A 22,796-nucleotide genomic window follows, 5' to 3' on the forward strand; every position below is an offset into this window, starting at 1 on the left:
AATAAAGTAGAACTTAAAACTACAAGAATAATTAATTATGTTTAAATAAAATGTATCTAAAAGGAATCTATGCGGACGAGGTTACTAACAAAATCGACTACAACTTCACAAAGCGGTAAATAGATAACGATAAACCATTTAATTTTTTTGATATAACCTGTGTAATGTTCCATCTATCAGGTATCAGCCAATGAAGATTATGCCGTGGAAATATATATAAAGTGAGTAAAACAAACGTGTTGCAATAAAATTTTGTTTTAATAGTTGTCTGAATGTGATGCAGATCGCACGCGCGCTCCGACCTGTAACAATTATTTTTTAAACCTGATTAAAATAAGTTAACTTTAATTTTCAGTAACGTATAAAAAGACATTCTGTGATCGATATGGGCAGTGAGAAAAAGAATTATGTGAAGAAAGAAGAAAAAATGAAGAAGCAACCGACGGCTAAAGAATCTCCAGGAGTAATTCAGCGGTTGTTCTTCTTTTGGACATTTCCCTATTTTTATAATGGAAATCGTCGAGATTTAGAAGAATATGATTTAGTGCCGGCGAAGTCTAAATATAATTCTAAGATTGTTGGTGACAAATTGGAAAGGTTAGTGGTTTTTAATTATTTTAAAAAGTGTAATAATAGGTTTTCTTCTACATCTCGTTACTTATAGATATGACGGTTATTATAAAAAATCTAGAATACTTTCTTCAACAATATATAACAAAAAATTGTTATTTTTAATTTAAAACTTGATAATAGCTGGATTGAAACCAAAAGTTCCATCACGCATATCCTACATTGAAAGAGTTTAACTATTTTTGAGTTTAAATCATTTTAAAATAATTTTAATAGACAAATTTTCATTGTTCATAGTATATTTGCAATTTCAATTTTTTATATCTATCTATATAGTTAGTTATATGGGTAAAACATTTTAAACTCCACGATAGATTTTATAAATATAAGTGTATTTATATATGCTCCAGTGGGAAATTGTTTTGATTTAGTAAAATTTTAATTTTTATTGTTATTTTTTTATTTCTACACATATAATCAATTTTTATTATGTTTTAATAATGAATCATTTTTTCGAATTAAAATTGCCAAAAATTTTATTTTATATTGTTAAGCGATTTTATTCTACTTTAAAATTAGGTAATAAATATAATGAACTAAACAAATAACGAAAAGAAATCTGTTCATAATCGGTTAGCAAATTTTATTTAATAAAGTGAGTCAGATACTCTTTAATAGTTGGTGTCTTGTTGAGTATGCCGTTCTAAAAACTCATTAATCCAATTTTTTGTTATATTACGTTGTTATAAAACGACGCGTATTTTAATGACAATCAAATCTTTAAGTCATTACTAATAAAATTATACGTGGATTTCCTATATATCAAATATTATTAAATAAATATACACGATATTTATTTTGCTTCGTTAAATAATAAAAGAAAAGCATATACTTAAATACAGTCACTATCACTGTAAACGAGATTTCTATGGTTTTGCATTTAAATAATGCAAGACCATAGAAATCTCGTAATAAAAATAATAATTTAAATAATTAATGCTCAATTAATTCATTAATAACATTCAAACAATAACAGATTACTATGATGCGTAAGCACGTATCTCAATATTTACATTGTACTTGTTACCTTCCCGGCAAAAAAGGTAGTATTATCAAAATAGAAATACTGAATTAAGTCCTGTCGTGTTTTTTTTTATTAAAAAATGCAATTGACTTTAGTTGTAAAGCTTTATTACTCACAAAGATATTAAAAACATGTGTACTTATGGTTCTAGTATGACTGTTGAAAATGTGGCACGAAATTTGTAACATACTTTTTTATTTAATTTTGAAAAAAATGTAGACGTTAATGAATAAAATTATTTTAGGGTCATACCTCAAGACTCTTAAAAAAAGTTTTTGATGATTGACCTTAATTCGGTTTTAGTTTCCTATATTTTTTACTATTCGATTTCTATTTAAGTTTAATTATTTTCATTCTAATAAATTTAATAATAACTAAATTAATAAAAATATTCCGTGTTAGAGAAAACAGTTCATAATACCTTTTTATGGAGAGAACTGAAAATAAAATTTTAGTTTGTTTTAACAATTTAAATGACTTCTAACATTTAAATTGTACAAAATGAGCAACTGTCTTATATTTATTTATCGCGATGTGTGACTGTAGAATTTGTTTTAAATAAAAATATTGTTCTTAACGGTTTTAGTTCACAGCTGAATAAATATACAATTTTTATTAATGTCAAAGAATTCTCGGCGTAATGTATGAATGTCCAACGAACTATAAATTATATTTTCTAATATAAGCTATTGTATTGTGACATTTGTTTAAGCAGAATAATTGAGCATGCGTGTTAAATTGTAATTGTCTTAATATATTATGAGCGTTCCATATATTTGATTATATATTGGGCGTTGCATAAAAACGCGTCAAGATAAATGCCATTAATATTTTTCATTAAAAAATAGCCTAAAACATGGTGCTAATTTCTTTCAACAATAAGTACTTTTTTTCTTTTTAGCCAATAGATGCCTACTACAAGGCATAAGTCTCCCCCAAAGATTGTTACTACGTTAGTTAACTTAGAACAATATGAAGTTTTACGACTTTTAAAAGATTGTTATCATAGTCATTTCATAAAAAAAATATTCTTAATGACAAATGTCTAATTTAATAATTGCTTTTCTAAAAAATATGTCGTTCTATACAGGGTTTTAATTAGAAAGTTAAGTAGTATCATGAGTTTTTATTTACATTATCATAATTTTTTTTATTATGTTAGTTCAATTACGAAAATTTGAAAAATAGAAAGTGAATAGCATAACTTAGAAGATATTTATGTTTAAAATTTAAATCTCGTTTCATTAATTAGGCACTTACTTCATGCTCTGTGCTTTCACAAAATTAATAAAACTTAACTTTTTACGCAATGTTATCATGATACTGCTGAATTTTAAAAATAGATAGAAAATATTACTTCACCAGATAACAAGTACAATATTTAAAGTGAACATTTTCTTATTGTTACAATTATAATATAGTATTCGTCACGACTCAACAATAGCTACGAAACAATATCATGACCGGCAGCAATGAATACATACTACATTTTTATATACAAGCCTGTATTAAAGTTAGATTTTCGTACTTTTAAATTAAGAATTGTATTAACTTGTATTGAGAATTTGTACTGAAGGGTAAAAGATATTCAATTATTTTGATGTTTTACGCAAATTAAATATACATGCACGTCTTTGAGACTGTGTCGATGGGATCACGGATTCAACGATTTTGATTTATTAGGCGGTACCCCGTAATAACCAAAGATTGGATAGTTATGTATCAATAAAAATAAATTGTAGATTTATGGTTTTTTCGTTCTAGTAGGAATTACTTTAGTAGTTTATCTACATTGTAGTTCTACACATAAAAGAGTTTACAACAATAATTCGTGGTTGTTATAAAGATAAGAACTCTTAAAAGTTCGTTCTTTGTGACATGTTTTTAATTAAACACATTTACTATTGCAAATATCTATGTTAATACTTTTCCGCCCGCCACGTGTTAAGCTTAACGGCATTAATTCAATTAAAATTGTATTCTTCATCATTATTATAGCAACTGTAGAACGTTCATAGCAGGAAAAATCTTCCTCCATATATTTCATATAGGACCTGTTCGAAATGTCGTGTCTCAGGCGCATTCCGACGGTCGTACTTACGGTAGTCAGTTTGTCAGATGGAGGTTTCTACTCCAGACCTTAAGGTACTTAAGGCCATCTGTTCTGTGGGTCTTATGACTTGCCAACCGTCACTTCAATGACGTAGTTAAAGAATTTAAAAACCATTAAAAAATTATAATAGACCGGAATTTCTAATGTATCAGTGGGATGAAGTGTGAAGGTTTATTAATATTTTCTAATTAAAATTTCCTTATCTTAACCTCTCTCTCAAAATTTAGTAAGTATTTAATAAGTATGAGAAGATAAAAGTCTCTTTAAGAATGATAAATTGTAGACGCGCGTACATGTTATTTCCGATAAATAATATATTTTTGCAATTAGTTTCTTTACATTGACCCAAATATTCAATGTCTTTTTTTTATTATTTATACTCCTTTTACTCTGAGTGATAACGTGAGTAGGATGTTAAACTAATGATAATTTTATCTAAGTACAACTTACAACTTAGTTCCTTCGGGTTTTAAATAACAATAACAAACGCAGCGTCGAGAATACTATTTGGAGATGTAGTTCGTCTCCTAGGCGCAGTAATTGATTATTGTTTACTCGCTATGGCAATAGAATAAAAAAATTGTTTGTATTTTTAATTGAAGATATATAATGTATTCCTTTCCACAAAAATAACGAATAGACCTAACGTCAGATGAAATATACCGCCGAATTATGTAATAATAAGAATTATGTACGCTAAAAAAATGTTCTGTCAAAATTATGGTGGTAATCTATTTGTTCTTTTAATTTTACTAACTTTTTATATAAACGTGTGCATGATTTTTATTATTAAACAAATTGTTACATGGTTATGAACTAAGGGAGATTGCCGCCATTTATATATACAGAGACTAGCTGTACCCTGTGAACGAATGTATTCTCGCCAAGTTTTATATCTATACGTGTTATAATTGCTTCTTTATTATTAATTTTCTAATTCTTTATTATATTTTCAATAATGATGATGATGATGAAAAGCTACTGTTTGAAAATATTTTTTGATGAACACTTCGTAAATCTTCCTTGCGGGTGGAAATTCGGAAAATCCTTTCTTAGTTGATCTGTGTTTGGCAAAAGAATATCCCTACCAACTTTCTAGTTTCTAAACCTTATGTTATATATATATATATATATATATATATATATATATATATATATATATATATATATATATATATATATATATATATATAAAAGGTTCACCCCTTAAAATATTCTTAATTCATTACATGTTTAATTACTTATGGTTATTTAATTATATTAAAAATAAGTTGTGTAGATTTTTTTTCATTAAAGTCGATAAACGATATTTTATTAAAAAAAATAGGCTTCTGAATCTGGTGATAGAGCATGTATTTGTCTAACCTCAAAAAAAATTAAATGTAATAATATACGTATTTTTAATATAAGCTTTGAAAATTTCGCCGTTATTCAAATTATTTAAGAAGTAGTACTTAAGTTTGAGGATAATGTTATCTGCTGTTAAACTAAGATATAATTTTGAGAGTAGTCTGTTAAATAATCTCGGTTGAAGATAGGAGGCGGTCCGCACGGTGTACGTAATATTATCAATCAGTACGTTATATTCTGAATAAGCGTATAAAGTTTTAAGATGGCCACCAAAATTGACATACTCCCAAAAAAGTATATGACATCATTATAATATTTCTTTAAGATAAACTCCTAATCTTGATAATAATTGGTCTGCAGTCTATCGTTCTTTAACAAGTTTTTTTTTAAGATTATAACACTAACCATTATTTCGGCCCATTATTTATTTATCTGATGTAACCATTGGTTTAACTAACTGCAGTTTTATTTTATATTGACAAATGTTATTTTAGAATTCTATTTTAAAATCCTCGATAATGTTTTCAAGTTATAAAAAAATGTAACCTTACTTTTCGCGTCTAATACAATTAAAAGATACACATTTGCTTAATACGTTCTCATTGTACTTTTTTTAGAAATTGGTTACTAGAAGAGGCGGCTGCGAAGGCTGCCGGCAGAAAGCCATCCTTTATCAAAACTCTTGTGAAGACCTTTTTTTGGTCATTTATGCCAGGCGGAATCATACAGTTGTTGTCTGCAGCTATTAAGTAAGTAACTTTTATTGATTCTTTTCCAAATTTATTTCCTTAATCGCATTCCAGGACAATGTCGTTATTTTAATTAATACGAGCGTTTGAGTAGCCGTGAAGCATAGAAAATTATAATAATGTTAATTAGACGCTGATAACATTTTTTTTCTTTACGTATGAAGAAAATGTAGCTTATTTTTTATAGCATGACTACGATATTTTATGCTATTTTAAAATAGCTATGTACGGGGAAGTGTAGCACTCACGGAAAATAATTTGTATTTTTATTGTTTAAAACCGGAGTAAATTCTTAGAAATCCAGAGTATTATTCAAAGTGTTATAATATTTATAAAATTATTTATGTTCTTGAATTTTTTATGTTAACACAGGACTGGGACGCCCTTGTTGTTCTCCGAATTGCTTTCGTACTGGTCAGTAAATTCAACGACCACGCGACTAACTGCTACCTACTACGCTCTTGGAATGATCATAGGCAACTGGATAGCAGCCTTTTTGGGACATCATGGCAATTTCTTGTGTCAACAATTTGGAATGAAGCTGAGAATCGCTATCAGTTCTCTTATGTTCAGAAAGGTTATACACTTATAAATATTCTATCTTGTATTCATAACATGCTCGAAATGTCTTTTGGTAAAACAGTCGTAATAGTTAAAATACCTCTTCTACAGTTATAATTAATAGGTATATTTTTTTTGCAATATTGCAGGTAATTTTAATAAATTTAGTTTGAAGTTAAAAAGTTTTTTTACATAAAGCTTCAAATTTACTAATTAACTATAAATATGTATATGTAGAAGTTATATATTACGTAATAAATGTAGCCTGCATTGTATTCTTACAATATTTCATATGCATTACGTGTAAAAAATAGCTTTATACTGACTTATTGTTTCAATAGTTTATCAGTATAACTATCGTGGAATGTTCCATTGCTTTGAATTAACTTTGAGTTTATTGCAGATAATGCGGATGAATAACGGAGCGTTGGGCGAGACGACGGCTGGAAAAGTTGTGAACATTCTTTCAAATGACCTGCAGCGTTTTGATTTGGCATTTCTCTTCCTCCATTATGTTTGGATAATTCCGCTGCAACTTGCTGCAGTCTGCTATCTCGGTTACCTGCAAGCCGGCATTGCGGCTATAATTGGGTTGGCGGCTTTACTTATCATCGCGCTGCCTATTCAAGGTTATTAAAAATATATAAATACATGTTCTAGCGAAAACAATCGAGGATTAAGAATGTACAATGTACATCATCAGATATAGTCTATTTTATCATGTGTATGTAACCTACATAGGTAATAATTTATCTACGTCGTAACGTAATCTATAATTGTTAAACCGCTATTAATGATATTAATAATTAAATACATATTATACTTTGAAAGTAGTGTTACAACCTAACAATTTTAATGCATTCATTTAAGGTCTACTCTACTTTTAAAAGATGTAACTTGATTTGATGTACTATTCGTTAACTTGTGAAAATTTAATATTCTTAAAATGCCGGAAATATATTATATTTGGACTTTCAACAACATCATATGTTTAAGTAACCATTGACATTTCACCGCAAAAGTAAAAACATGTTAACAAAGTAAACATTTTTTTAAAGGTGGTCTTGGAAGATATCTTGGTACAATAAGATTCCGTACAGCAGAAAAAACAGATGATCGTATCAAAATAATGAGTGAGGTTATTAATGGAATACAGGTAAAAAAGTATTATATCGTAGTATATATTATTAAGTAGTATATATTGTTTTCTGTAACATATAACTTAGGCTCTATTAAAATAAATTGACTACACGATATAAACTCCACAAAAATATTTAAATTTATTATTAAACGTTTTCAATTTAAAATTATAAAACTTTAGAACCTTGTATTTGATTTTTTTCAGGTTATTAAAATGTACGCATGGGAAATTCCTTTCCAAAAAGTTGTCGGTCAGAAACGAAAGGACGAATTGAAAGAAATTAAAATAGCTTCAATCCTGAGAGTGATTTTCCTCGGATTCATGATTTTTACTGAAAAAGCGGCACTTTTTATAACAGTACTTGCTCTAATTTTATTCGGAAATGTTTTGACCGCAAACACCGTAAGTGTATTTTTTGAGCGTAATCATTTAAAATATTTTATAAAAACCGTAAAAAAGTCAACGCACTTACAAACACATTATTACTGATCTATTTTTCACAGATATTTAGACAAGCCATAAATATAGATTAGGATATGGTTATCATAACACAAACGTATTTTTCCTATCATAAAATGACGAGGTATCATCCGTTCACTTGGTCCCAATTTAAAACAGCCACTGCAGTATAACAACATTTTTAAATCAACATTACATTTAATATCTCAATTAGGCATTTATAATTATTTCTTTTCTATTGAATCAGCAATATCGTCCGTATCTCTGCTTGCTATTCGAGTTTTTATTAAAAACTTGTGGCAAATGAGAATCGTTATATTCTATAGTTATTTAATTAATAGCTACAGCATTCGTTTTCATGCATCATTATTATTTTCCCGCTTCTCCCAAAGTGATCTAATGAAGTTGGTCAGGACCGGCTTGTGACTAGCCTCTTTCGACGACTTTAATCAAGGTCCTCTGTCGTCGAGAGATCATCCTTGCCATAATAGGCTAAACAAACATTTAGAAATTAAAGAAAAAAACAATTTAGTTATACAACTACTTGGAGGTGTAAATTTTTTTAATTTTTTATTCCAGATATATCCATTACAACAATTTATGAATGCCGCTGAATTTAATATTACGTTAGTACTACCTTTAGTGTTAACTTTCGTTGCGGAATTAATGGTCTCATTAAAAAGAGTCCAAGAGTTTCTTGCTTTAGGTAAGTTAACGGATTACTTATGTTATATATTTTAATGCTTAGCAAGCATTTTTTATAGCATCGAATTTCGAAAAACTGTTTTACCAGTAATAACCATCAGAAAATACAATTTGAAACACGTGGTAATAATTATATATGTATAGTGTTAAATTTGAGATATGTATAAACAATTGTAAAACATTTTAGAAAATAATCAATGTGTTTTGCAGAGGATCGGGTTGATTTAATTGCTAACACAGATCTACAACACAATCTGTTTCAAAACGTCGCTGGAAGCTTTAGAAAATTCAAAGAGCCCGCAGTCAAACCTATTTCGTATCAATTAAAATCAGAACTGTATTCAAGTAACGGTAAGAAGTATTTTTTGTTTCCTTTCACAAGATCTTATTACATTTTTTCTTAAGTATATACTATTAATTCTATTCAAACATAACATAGGCTTACGATATATAGATATTATAGTTTGGCTAAAATTGAGGTCACTTGAAGATTTCGCACGATAACATGTCATTAACTTTGCTCATAGATAACCTAATAAGGCATTCTAGTTCTAGTGTTTCGGTTTCAAGGGTGCCATATCCGGCAAATTTTCAAAGCTACATATATAGTATACAAGGTGATTGATTGTAGATGTGAAGGTGTTAATGTATAGCTCTTTTGATGTCAATGAATGTATGGCTTATGCTAAAAAAATTCAATGGTTTCAGAAATATTAAATAAAAACAATACTAAGAAATTCGTATTACTAAACTTTAAAATTAATTATTGTTTACTAAATGTCCTAACAAATTTTAAACTGCATTAAGTTATTGCTGCTGTGGGATTCCAAAAGAAAAAAAAAATGGTACATATTTCAGAGTGATCAATTCATACAGAATGGTCGGAAATAGGTCTAAAAACTTTAAAGCTTTTTTCTTAAAAATAAGCTTTGCATTCACTCCTTAAAATCTTTTACACCTATAAACAATAACCTTGTGTATTTCAATGTAGCTATCTGAAAGAAAAGATTAACAATTATGTTTTCATCATTTTGGGTAATATAAGAATCAGGTAGGTAAATGAAGGAAGGTAGCTACGATTACAAACTGTGCTACAATGATTTCTTAAATTGGTGTAATGTATCTTTCATTCGTAAGTAATGTAAAAGATCTACCTGTATCCGGGTTGTAAATATATCCTTTGTTCTATAATACTATAAACAAATCAAATGTTCTATCTAAATAACTTTCAAAAATTTCAATTATCAAAGTTTATAAAATTTGAGGATTCTAATTAATAACTTTATGAAATGATTGAAAAACAAGTGAAATTAATAATAAAGCTTTTATTTTCTTAGGTTTTACACCAGCGCCGAGGCAACTTCGTAGAAGCCAATCGCAGCCGAACTATGACATGGCAGTGGAACTGCGGGACGTTAGCGCCAGTTGGACTGGCGACCCGAATTTCTTGGCACTCAAGAATATATCTGCACGCATACGCAAAGGGAAGTTTTACGCAATCATAGGAGCTGTGGGGTCGGGGAAGGTACGAACAAAGCTTTTTTTCTTGTTTTTTTTTTTGGTTACTCTGTTACATAACAATTAAATAATTTGATTACTTAACAACTCTGAAAACTAAGACATATTTTAATTGACTTTTTATCACACACACTTCTTATGCCTGCCTTTACTGCGTTGGCGCGTTTGCAGAGAATAATCAATGACGCCCGCTGAACCCCTTTTGGCAATGGTAGCTACATATTCTTGATAGTACGACGTATAGGTCATTAATATTCATACAACAAATACGCTGCTTAGTAACTTAATTATAGGTTTTATTTAGAACAATGGCAAAATTAAAATAGGTCTTTTCGATTGGAAAATTTCAGTTCAGTTGCATAAGTAATTCTAAAGAAATTTGTATAAATTTGAATATCTAATTTAGATCTGTGCATAGCATATACTTATTTCGATATTATATAACAAAACTATACGGGATTTATTAATCAATTTAGGATAATTTTATGTAAAAAAACTTAGAAGTCTATGTTGCTCAACAAAGAATAAATTAAAATCAAAGTTTAATTAATACCTTGTAATATTTTTTAGTCCTCGTTATTGCAACTTCTACTGAAGGAATTGCCCGCAGCTACTGGTAGCGTTTCAGTCTTCGGCAAAATTTCATACGCAAGTCAAGAGGCGTGGCTTTTCCCGAGTACGGTTAGAGAAAATATTTTATTCGGCCTGCCGTTCATCAAGGAAAAATACCGCAATGTACGTAATAACAATTGTTTTAGTGTACTTATAAAACATATCGCTTTGTGTAAACAACGTGGTAAGAATTATTGTGCAATATTGTGTTATCAATATAAACGTAAATAAAGTTGCTGTATTCACTACTAAATATGTTTATACTTTACGTTGTTAATAACAACATGGATATTAAAACGTGAATTAACAATATCAAAGAGTTGTATTTTTTAATTTTTGCTTTAATTTAGTTAGGTAAGTTTTTTTTTTAATTGTAGTAAGAGTAATTTGGCGTAATTTAAAATGAACGGCAAATATAATCTGATTAATTTTTACAGGTATGTCGTGTTTGCGCTTTGGAGAAAGACTTCAAACAATTTCCTTACGGCGATCAAACCCTAGTTGGTGAAAGGGGTGTATCTCTCTCGGGGGGTCAGCGAGCTAGAATCAATTTGGCTCGCGCCGTCTACAGAGAAGTAATTGATTTTTTATTTGTACAACTACAAGCAATCTTTTTCAGAGCACACTTTACTCCCAAAATAAAATTAAACCCTGTTCTATGTATCATTAAAACTTTTGTGCTAAGTGTTTTGAAAGCTCCTAAAAGTCAATAATTGATTTATTAAACGTAATAACAAAATAGAAAAAGTTTCAAAACTACATTTAATGCAAATGTTATTAAATAAAAAACATAAGTTTTAATATTATTTTTTTACATTTAGTCTACGTAATATTCCTTTTTATTTGTGAGTGAAATTTTTCAGACATATACATTACAAGCTTGTGATTACTGGAGATGAACATTTTCTAAGGAACGTTCACTATAATTATTTAATCTAATCATTCACAAATACATTTAACAGGCAGATATTTATTTACTGGATGATCCATTGTCGGCTGTGGACGCAAACGTGGGCCGACATCTGTTTGAAGGTTGCATAAATGGCTATTTACGGGGGAGCACAAGAATCTTAGTTACACATCAAATTCACTTCCTGAAAGCCGCTGACTTTATTATTGTTCTAAGCGAGGTTTGTTTTTGAAGTTATATTATTCCAATAACTTTCGTACAAGCTTGTTTTTGTTTCTGACAAAAAATTCCTTCCCTTTTATTGATATTTTCAGACAAACAAGTTTCCTTTCTTTTTACGTTTAATTATATTCCAGGGTGGTATTGAAAACATGGGAACTTTCGATGAACTGGTGTCATCGGGTAAGGAGTTTGCAATGATGTTGGCTTCTTTACAAGAGGGGAAAGAAAAAGACAATGAAAACAACACAGCTGGGGTGAGTACTTGAAACTGCTTCCAAGGTAACTTTAATATTAAGAAGCTTTGGAAACCATTTAAAGTTTAATTTACAACAAATGGAAAAATAGTTTTCAAAAATAGGTCCTGCAAAATATTTAGCCTGTCAGGAATATTCCCTTTCAGATATTTCCATTTCATATGCATATATGTATATATTTTGTTATATACATATTTTGGTAAGGTTTTAAATATGGTGTTTATGAGAACTAGCTGTGAAAATGTTTGAAACTAGAACGAGTCTGTAAGAACAAAGCTCCTCGAGTTTGCCGAACTCGAAATGCCGTTTTAAAATTCAATAGTGGAGCAATGTCGTCTTACAGGTTTCAACATATCAGTTGCTAATTTATATACGTTTTTGCTTATCGTGTTATTTATTATAACATGTGCTATTTTACTGACTCACAATTAGTTGGCAATTTTTAATCAATGCTACGTAAAAAAACAAAATCTATAAAAATCCTTGAAAAGTCAGTTTAATTTTTGATTAAAACGCTGTACATACCTGTTCTCTCATTAATATTGTAACTACTTTTATTTGCTTGAACGACTTGATTATATAATATATATAAGAGATATATATAAGAGCCAAGATACCATACCAAGATCTCATCTTGGTATGGTCGTTTCAGCCCATAGACGCCCACTGGAAGACATAGACCTCCCCCAAAAAAAAAACCTAGGGGAATATACCATAATCTCCACCCTTAGCAGGCAAATTCAAGATTACAGTGTGGTATTATAGTACGCAGGAGATACTGCTGCCCATTCTCTGGAAAATTGTTTATGAGCAATTCTATAAAAAAAAATTATATACAAAAGTGTTAATGATATATAAGACTGAGGCGACCTACGATTGCAACTTTTAGTCCTGCTTTTTGTTACTTTGTTATGGGAAGAAATGCAAATATGTTAATTAACATTATCTATTTATCAAATCGGTCAATCGAATGCACATACATGTGTATTAATATATGAAGTTAATACAATTACTATTTGCTAGGTGTGGTCGTAGTAAATGAAAATAAATAAATAATATTATAATTAATTATTCTATTATTAATTGCAATAAATAACGGGAAGAAGGTAATAATAGAATGGTTTTAAATATGACAAAAGTACAAAATAGTGAAAATTGTTACATGTTTTTGGGTGTCAAGCGCTCGTTTCTATTTGTGACCGATTTGATTGTGATAAATTTCTGATATTTGCAACATACATTGCAACTTGTAATTATCAGAAAATTATAGAGAAAACACTTTCAATTTTAATGAAAACTTAATAATTCTTTGTAAATTTTTTTGCAATCACAGGAGACGAGGTATGTACTCGAACGTTATTGAAATTGTTTTAAGTTTTCTACATTTATCATCAACAACGCATATCAAATTTATGTTAATAAAAACTTTTTCAAATGATATATTTGTATATTTATGATTGAAATACTTTTTTAAAGTATATCCTGACGTTATTGTCCTTATTGAATCAAAAGAAAAATTAAGTTCATCCGTGCATAGCGTATATATAGTATGTAAGTTACTACTGATAGCCGATAATTATTATTATAAAGCAGTAGATTGGACTGCGTTAAAGTAGATATACAAACACATAAATAATTGTACCAAGGCAAATAACAGCAGTCTTTGTATAAAACAACCAAGTATTTAACAATCACTAAGGGGAATGTTAATTTAATGAAAACAATTTGAATATAAATACGTTGTTAACCCTGTGATACAAGTGTAATTCTTGACTTTGATATTGTCTTTTAATAGATTTTATTCATTAAACAACTGACCATTTTAATAACAATGTTATATATTACAATATTATAGGACAGCAGAACGATTTTCTGACTTCAGTTTTTATAATTACATAACTACTATAAAGCCCTGCCATTTTTTTAAATTTATTTACCAAACCAGTTGTAGTGTATGCGTTTTGATGCCTTTTCTTGGAGGAATGCAGAAGTTATTTAAATAGGTTTCAGTTTGTCACTATTACATAATACTCATTGTTTACCGTCGGGTAGGATTATTATAAAGTTCTTATGCAATAAACGGAAAAAGGTTTGATCAAAGAAATAGTTTTATACAAACTAATAAGCGTATTATGTTAATGTTTAATATTTATTACATTATTTCAATCATTTCTTTTTGTTTCAGAAAGTGGATGAAAAAGAAAGGCCAATGACAATGAGAACAACATCAATCAACGAAGGAGATGAGCCAACTCAATTTGAGGAGCAGAAAATGGCTGCCGAAGAAAGGCAGTCAGGAAATCTTCGTTGGGAAGTTGTTGCTACATACTTTAAGTCTGGTGGAAATATTGGCTTTATCCTCTTTACAATATTCGTTGTATTGATGTCATCTGCCTCAGCTGGCGTTGTCGATTACTGGGTTAGCTTTTGGTAAGTTAAGATGATATTAATGTAGATCAATACCCAATAACTTTTAAAACTTGATAAGAAATGTCAAAGTCAAAACATATTTTTTGTTCATAATAACATCAATAAAATATACATAAATTCTTTAATTACCTTAACATTTTAGGTCTAATCAAATGGCGACTTACGAAAAAGAAACAGGAGGAGATGACATGGGTAAGCATGCAATTATTGGATATGTTGTATATGATATACATATATGTATGTATGTTATATATGATTTATATTTATATATATATATATATATATATATATATATATATATATATTTGATATGAAATCACAAATAACTTGTAAGCTTTTTAAATTGAATAGTTAGCATATAAATTTCCTTGTTTGAAAATTTTGTTTATTGTATTGTTTAGTGTATTGATCGACAGAAAATAATAATAAAAAAGAAAAGAAAATAATCGATTTTTGGAAAAAGCACAAGTCATAACATATTACACGTATTAATTTTTTAATTTCAGAACCTGGTTTAGATGTGCAAGTTGGTCCCTTAACCACGGGACAGTACTTAATCATACACGGCTGCCTTGTGCTGATATCGATTTTAATTACAAACTTCCGAGCGATACCATTTGTTCAATTATGCATCAATGCATCAAGAAGGTTACACAATCTTATGTTCTCGACTATGTTAAAAGGCATTATGCGGTTCTTTGATACCAGTTCATCAGGTAATATTTTTACTTTTCATTATTATAACGCGACTTCAAAAAACTCATTTTTAACATATTTGCAATTATATACTTAATACTTACATAAAACTTATTCATACACAAAAATAATTAAATTATTTGAATGCACGTCTAGTGAAGTATTAAATTTCAAACGAAGTGTTTGAAATATATTTCAAATATGCTTAAAAATTGCTCTCGTAATCTATATCAGGACGCTATTTGTCGCAACAAACTAAATGTTATTAACAACAATTTTTCGAAGAAAATTATTGAGTCTAAAGTCCTTGTTTAAAATAAATATTTAGTACGTCTCATTAGCGTCCCTAATAATACAAGAAATACTTTTAAAAATGTGTTTAATTTAATTTAGTTGAAAAGCGTCATTTTACATTTTTTTAATTTTAGGTCGAATCCTCAATCGTTTCACTAAAGACATAGGTGCGGTGGATGAGATATTACCAAGAACTTTATTGGATGTGCTACAAATATACGGAAATTTAGCTGTTATACTAATACTGAATGCCGTGGCCTTGTACTGGACGTTGATACCATCAGCTGTACTTCTTATTTTGTTTTTCCTTTTCGTGAAGATATATACTAAAGCTGCTCAAGGAGTTAAGCGACTCGAGAGTGTCAGTAAGTTAAACATTGTAATACACATACACACACGCACTGAATTTTGAGATGGAACCGCTATTGTTAAATATACAGTACAACATGAAATAATAACAAAGTTGTAATAATTATGTATTTGATTTTTCTTTTAATTAACTTCTTACAACAAATCTTACTTTCAGCTAAGAGTCCCGTGTTTGGAATGGTGACGTCGTCACTAAATGGTATCGCTACAATAAGATGTTGTGAAGCCCAAGACCGTCTCATTGATGACTTCGACACACATCAGGTCAGTATTCATACTAGTATAAAAATAGTTGTCCCAGGCCCTCTGTGAAAACCATTTGAACGCCCCCGTCAATCACCCTAGGGGTGAAATTTCGACAAGTTTTGGCTGATCTCTACTCGGCGAAAGGAATTTTCGAACTAAAGTACCTTTTAGATCTTTAAACCTTGTTCCGAGATATCGTGATGAATAGAGCTGTTCCAGAGATATCTTGATGGTTTTGAACTATTTAATGAAGATTTGTATGAAGTAGTTCCGTAAAATATCCCTAAGTCGTTGTGTTTAGGGCGCATACGGCATTCGCACATTATTTACAAACCTTGGACTTGTCGCAAAGATAACCTTTTTTTCTCTCGTAGGGAAATCCCTGATTATAAAATATATACCTATTCATTGTGAGGGCGATTAAACTGTAATACTGGACTCTTACTTCCTAAAACCTCACGGCCGTCTTTAACCCTTTTGTCAAAATTATGGGAACGTTTTAATATACCACCGAAATTTCACGGCAGTGGTCTAGTGCCTCAACCTCGTATCGTACAGCTGTAGCCCGTTACCTGCTTCTAGGGGTACTAAGTAGTACTGGGTATCTTTCACTATCCTATATCAATCTCCTAAAAATAATTAAACTACGCATTAAATAGTTATTTTTTTCAATTGATTTAACTTACTTTTTAATTTGTAATGTATTTATCTGCAAATTATGCACCATACTTATTGTATTTAAACAGTTTTGTGATTTTTCTTTTACTTAGATAATATTTAAATAAGCTGGGGTGTATTGTTACGCACAATAGACTAAAAATATTATATGTTTTATATTCAATTTTAATAATTTATAAAAACGCTATTTGCTTTTAGCTGGAATATATTTACGGTTTCGTCGATTCATCTGAGACAGGTTTCACAGAAAAAAAATTTAATTCCTTTTAACGTTTTTTTAGGATTTACATACTTCGGCATGGTACGGATATTTAGGAGGCGGGTGTACATTTGGATTTTATTTAGATACAATGTGTCTAATTTACATAACGACTGTCATCTTCGTATTCCTGTATCTTGATTTTGGTAAGATATAACTTTAATAATTTTTAATTTATAAAGATAGAAACAATGTCTTCTGTGACTGGCTTATTTTATTTATTATCTTATATTTGTACAAAAAATAATAAGGGACATAGTTTTCTCTATTCGTTATATCCAATTTCGGAGAGTTCTAGAACTAATATAATTCAAATTGTCATCTACTCAAAAGGCGATAAATATCTATTTTTTTTTAAATAAAATGTTTTATGTTAATTAAACATACAAATGACGCTTCTTTTAAAAACCGAAACTAAGCCAAGGATTAAATAAACTCATTTGATTTTTTAATGATTATTTAGATGACGTTTCTAAATTTGTGTTTTTCTTAGAGGGAGTAACCTAATATTTATCCGGTGTATATTTCAGGTGATCTGATTGCCGTGGGGAGTGTCGGGCTTGCTGTAACTCAAAGCAACACACTGACTGCCATGTTGCAGCACGGTGCTCGGATGTTGGTGGAATATGTCGCCCAGCTTACCAGCGTCGAACGTGTGTTAGACTATACCCGAGTTGAAAGTGAACAAAATCTTTTTGAAGGACGTAAGTAGTTAATATTAAGTAATCCATGTCGACATTCAGTTTTTTTGACCTTCCTTGTTCTTTTTCTTACCGGGTCTTATCATTAATATATGGTTAATTTTCGGAATTTAATCTCTCGTTTTCTCCCGTGGATCTTTTTCAAACGTTTCGTGTAATCGTTCATTTGACTGAAAAATTGTTATAAGTTAAAATCTTGAATTACGAGTGAATAATAAATAACCGCTTGTTAATACCACTTATGAATTTATAAGTTTATATTTAATATACAATATCAAATCAAAGTCAGTTTGTATATATACAAATAATACATCATGACATATTTTGTAAGGGGTGGGGAAGAAGGCCAGACAGCAACATTATGGGCTTATTTTATTTCTTGTGTTAGCTGTACATATATATTCACTTTGCTTTTCCTTTGAGAAATGTGTTTATAACAAATTTAATCTTAACGGCCTAGTTGACAAAAGAAAAGATTTATGTTCATTTAGAACTCTAAAATTGTAAATTGAAATCTTATTTTTTATCTGCGTGATTTTTTTTCACTTCTTTTTTTTTCACTCTTCACACACACACAATTTATTTTTCACTAATAATATGTGTCATCACATTTTTAATTAACGAAGTTATTTAAATTCTATTTATTAATCATTTCATTGTTGACAAAAAATTTACATAGGTATTATTTTAGACACTACAAAAAGCCCTTTTGTAAACAACTTGTAGTATTCAAAGGGGAAGCCAACTGCCGACGTTGCGAGAGTATTCTAAGTCAAGGGTTTAAGTAAGAAAGCTTTAATTTTAGGTCAAGGATGTAGTGTGTTACACGTGGCTCAAAAACATTGTATAAATGCAAACATACCATAGAGAAATATTTATATTTTTAGAACGTAACATTCTAAAAATAATTTTGGAATGCCAGAAACTATGCCCCATTTTAATTTACTTTTTGTACCTTGTATGTTTTTCCGCACAATTTCGAAGCACTGGTAGACACGGTTTATCATATTTAAGATGATAACATGGATTTATAATTTATTTACGCGAATATTGTGAAGTTTTTAGTAAAATACAATAGACTAGTGAACAGGGAATTTTTTAAAGTATTCTTATTATAATTATAGCTACACCGATTCCTCCAACTTGGCCCTCCGAAGGAAGAATTGTCTTCCAAGATGTGAGCTTACGATACGCTCTTGATGAAGCCCCAGTACTGAAGAATCTAAACTTAGTAATAGAAAGCGGTTGGAAGGTAAATTAAAACTATAAGACTAATATTATAATATAATAATAATTGAAACATATTAATATAATTAATTACTTGAAGTTTCAACAAAGGACATATTTAAAAATATATCTATAAATCGAAATATATATATATTATATATATATATATATATATATATATATATATATCGTGTTATTCGCTGCAGCAATTAAAGTCTTTTGTTGTAAAACGCCTGATTTCAATCCTTTGAACCATGAATTTTATCTCTTTGATGTAAACTATATGTTACTTTTCATATAATACACTGGCTGTATATTTTATGACAAAAAATATCATAAATATATTTAAATTTTAATACCCTGTGAAAATAACTTTATAATAAACAATAAATATTCTTTGACATGCTATTATATGCATCTCTGGTTAGTAATCAGTTGTAGCATAAATTACAATAATTTTTTTCAGGTCGGCATCGTGGGCAGGACTGGGGCCGGTAAATCTTCCTTAATATCAGCTTTGTTTAGATTTTCCTTTTTAGATGGCACTATATCAATTGACGGAATCGATACATCTATGGTTGGAAAACAGGTAATTGTCTTTATAGATATTAATTTTATTACAATTTATTATAAATCGTTGCGTTTATCAACACCTGTTATTTTTTCAACACGACTATTACTGACTTGTTTAACAAGCTAATTAGGTTATTAGTACTTTCTATCTTTATCATTAAACAAAAATAACTGGTCCCATAAACAATTTATTATCTCCATTAATAAACATTTTTTCATAATTTCTTTGTAGCTACAGATAGTTTAGTACTGTCGCAAATGTAATAAACCAATTGAAATTTTTTCCAGGGATTACGTTCAAAAATTTCCATCATACCACAGGAACCAGTCTTGTTTTCAGCTACAATTAGATACAATCTTGATCCGTTTAATATATACAGCGATGACGATCTCTGGAGAGCTCTGGAACAGGTAAAAATCAATAAATATAATAATTCGTTAAATTCCATAACTATTCACCAGTATACATTAATGTTTGATTTTACAGGTGGATATGAAATCGGCCGTCCCGTCTTTAGATTTTAAGGTAACTGAAGGTGGTTCTAACTTTTCGGTCGGTCAACGACAACTCATGTGTCTCGCGCGTGCGGTTCTCCGCTCAAATAAAATATTAATAATGGATGAAGCCACAGCAAATGTTGATCCACAGTAAGTTTTTGAAAAATGATATTTAAAATGTATTATTTTTTTCTTGTGGTACAATAATGTTTCATTATTTACAGGACCGATAATTTCATTCAACAAACTATACGGCGTCAGTTTGCATCGTGCACTGTTCTTACAATAGCTCACCGTTTGAACACTATCATGGATTCTGACCGTGTCCTCGTGATGAGTAGCGGTAGAATTGCAGAATTTGATCACCCGTACATTCTCCTATCAGATCCCAACAGTAGTTTTTCGAGCATGGTACGAGAAACTGGAGACAAGAGCAGTCGGCAGCTGTTACAAATTGCCCAAGAGGCGTATTTAAAAAATAATCTGAAAGAGAATATAACATGAAATTGAATATGTAAATGTAAATGAGCCCAAAGATATTTTGTACGCGAAGACGTTTCTTCTTTATAAAACAAAATATAAATAATATTTTTAAAAATAATTTGTGGAATTGAATCATATATCTCAATAAAATACTGCCATTACCATAAGTACCTATAAAATTCAAAAAGTTGTATAACTTTATTGAAATAAATGTAACGCTGCAATAAATCATATTAAAACAAACATTAGTTTCGGGCGTCAATTTAAGATCATTTCTATTACACATTGTTTTATAAGGAAATATTAGCTTTATAGCTGTTATTCCGTTAATAATAGTTATTTATCCTTTAATCACAATCTCTCAACCTAACTTTAATGCCCCGCTATTTCTAGGTAATTCAGATTTATATTTTTGTTTAAGTTAATCATACTGTCTATACTAAAACAACAATTTATGAAGCAAATTAAAAGGGACATGTATATAGTGCATGAATGAAATTAAAATAATTGTGTCAAATATTAGATTGGTAAAGTTATAATAAATCGTTTAAGTCATTATAAAGTAATTTAGAATATAGAATTTTACATCGGAATATTATCTTGGTGCCAAAGAACAAGGTGTAGTCATTGTATGTATTAAAATAACCTCAAATTTGTGCCGTACGGATATGTACAAATGCAATGTACCTTGATATGTTTAATTTGAAACTTTTTATGTGAGAAAGGTGTGAATGAAAATTTATGTCTCAGTAATAAAGAATCCCAGAATAAACATGTTATTTTCCTTCACCAACAAAGCAATCTCCTTCTTGGATGATAACACCGAAAGAGACGATATGCCAAAAATACTATCAAAAAAACCAACGTAAAGAACAACCAAAAGATTTTATTCTGGACTAATATATCTGTCCATTCGGCACCACATCCTTTGCAACACGAATACTGATTCATGACTTAGCTTAATTTGTCATTTTAAAGCTTTATTAGCTTCTAATAATAGATTTTACGTTGCTTTTGAAATTCTTTAAAAGACATTAATGACATCACAAACTACAAACAGCAGAATAAAAAGTTTTAATATATTGTCTATAGAATTAATATCGATAACCAATGTTACTTCGAAAAAATTTGAAAAATAAGGAGTCACGATTAGCGTTGATTGAACTTAGGCAAATTTTCACAATAATCCATATCTTTTATGTAGGCTTAATATTATATCATTTTTTGATATTTTTTATCTTTAGCAATGTAAGTTCTGGATTCATTTTTGATAAGCGTATAGAGCCATAGTCTTCTTTAGATAACTAATTCTTAAAAATATTAAATCTGAAATTGCCATAATGTTACCTCTAGTGTACGAATAAACCAAGACACTTCTTTTCAATTTATTTTCTTATATGTTCTAGGAGTGCATCAACAGTAATTATAATTTTTTGCCACAAATAAGCTCATAAATCACACGTAGTTGGCCATCATGAACGGTTGAACAGAACTACAAAGTTTTAAGCACACCTTTTGCAATAAATAATCATGTTAAATTCTTCATTAGGAGTTTAAGTGCAACCTCTTACTTGTCTACAGTAATGACACCGATACAAAGACCACGCCAAATAAAGGATCACCAACAATAAAAAACCTGCTCCAAAGTAAACATAAGGATTGCGGGTTTCAATTGAATCACAACAAGGTTTGTCACCGCAACAACCCATTGTTAAAACTGTAGGGGATTGTTACAAGTCTATTTATATCTCACTGCAATACGGAAAATATGACATTTTTGTTATTTTAGGCTTACATTTTGTAATTTTATATTTTACCGTTTCATGACATGTATTGAATATCAATAAACATGTGACATTTTTAATCAAGAAAGGGTTATCAGTATGCAAAATCTTTCTCGGAAGCTGAAATTTTTGTTTATTTGTAATTGTTATCATTTTAAAGAAAATATTATGCATATGACAATTTTTATGCCAAAAATTATCATGCGGCATCCAAAGTGTTCATTTTTTAAAGCAATATAAGTAATCATTTGAGATGAAAATAAAAATACTATAATTTAGCAACACAGTATTACTATAATTGTCAAAATTG

At 29.4% G+C, this 22,796-nt stretch overlaps 1 protein-coding gene across 1 annotated transcript; it reads left to right on the forward strand.

Moving 5' to 3' along the window:
* Positions 1-269: 269 nt before the first annotated feature.
* LOC137929671 (ATP-binding cassette subfamily C member 4-like) lies at positions 270-21,468 on the forward strand. The gene is made up of 25 exons (XM_068772725.1): positions 270-597; positions 5,735-5,866; positions 6,239-6,443; positions 6,831-7,056; positions 7,486-7,583; positions 7,773-7,970; positions 8,607-8,733; positions 8,943-9,083; positions 10,070-10,257; positions 10,821-10,985; positions 11,300-11,437; positions 11,825-11,992; positions 12,129-12,248; positions 14,434-14,678; positions 14,821-14,870; positions 15,185-15,394; positions 15,803-16,033; positions 16,195-16,301; positions 17,243-17,366; positions 17,751-17,924; positions 19,046-19,173; positions 19,615-19,737; positions 20,010-20,132; positions 20,209-20,369; positions 20,444-21,468. Exons 1-25 carry the CDS (start codon positions 386-388, stop codon positions 20,721-20,723), a joined length of 4,074 nt encoding a protein of 1,357 aa, XP_068628826.1. The 5' UTR covers positions 270-385; the 3' UTR covers positions 20,724-21,468.
* The last annotated feature ends 1,328 nt before the right edge of the window (positions 21,469-22,796 follow it).

The sequence above is a fragment of the Battus philenor genome, unplaced genomic scaffold (assembly GCF_028537555.1).
Source record: "Battus philenor isolate CCGP_79_NKW_IND1 unplaced genomic scaffold, ilBatPhil1.0.hap1 SCAF_5, whole genome shotgun sequence".
In the NCBI taxonomy this organism is placed as follows: Eukaryota; Metazoa; Arthropoda; class Insecta; order Lepidoptera; family Papilionidae; genus Battus; species Battus philenor.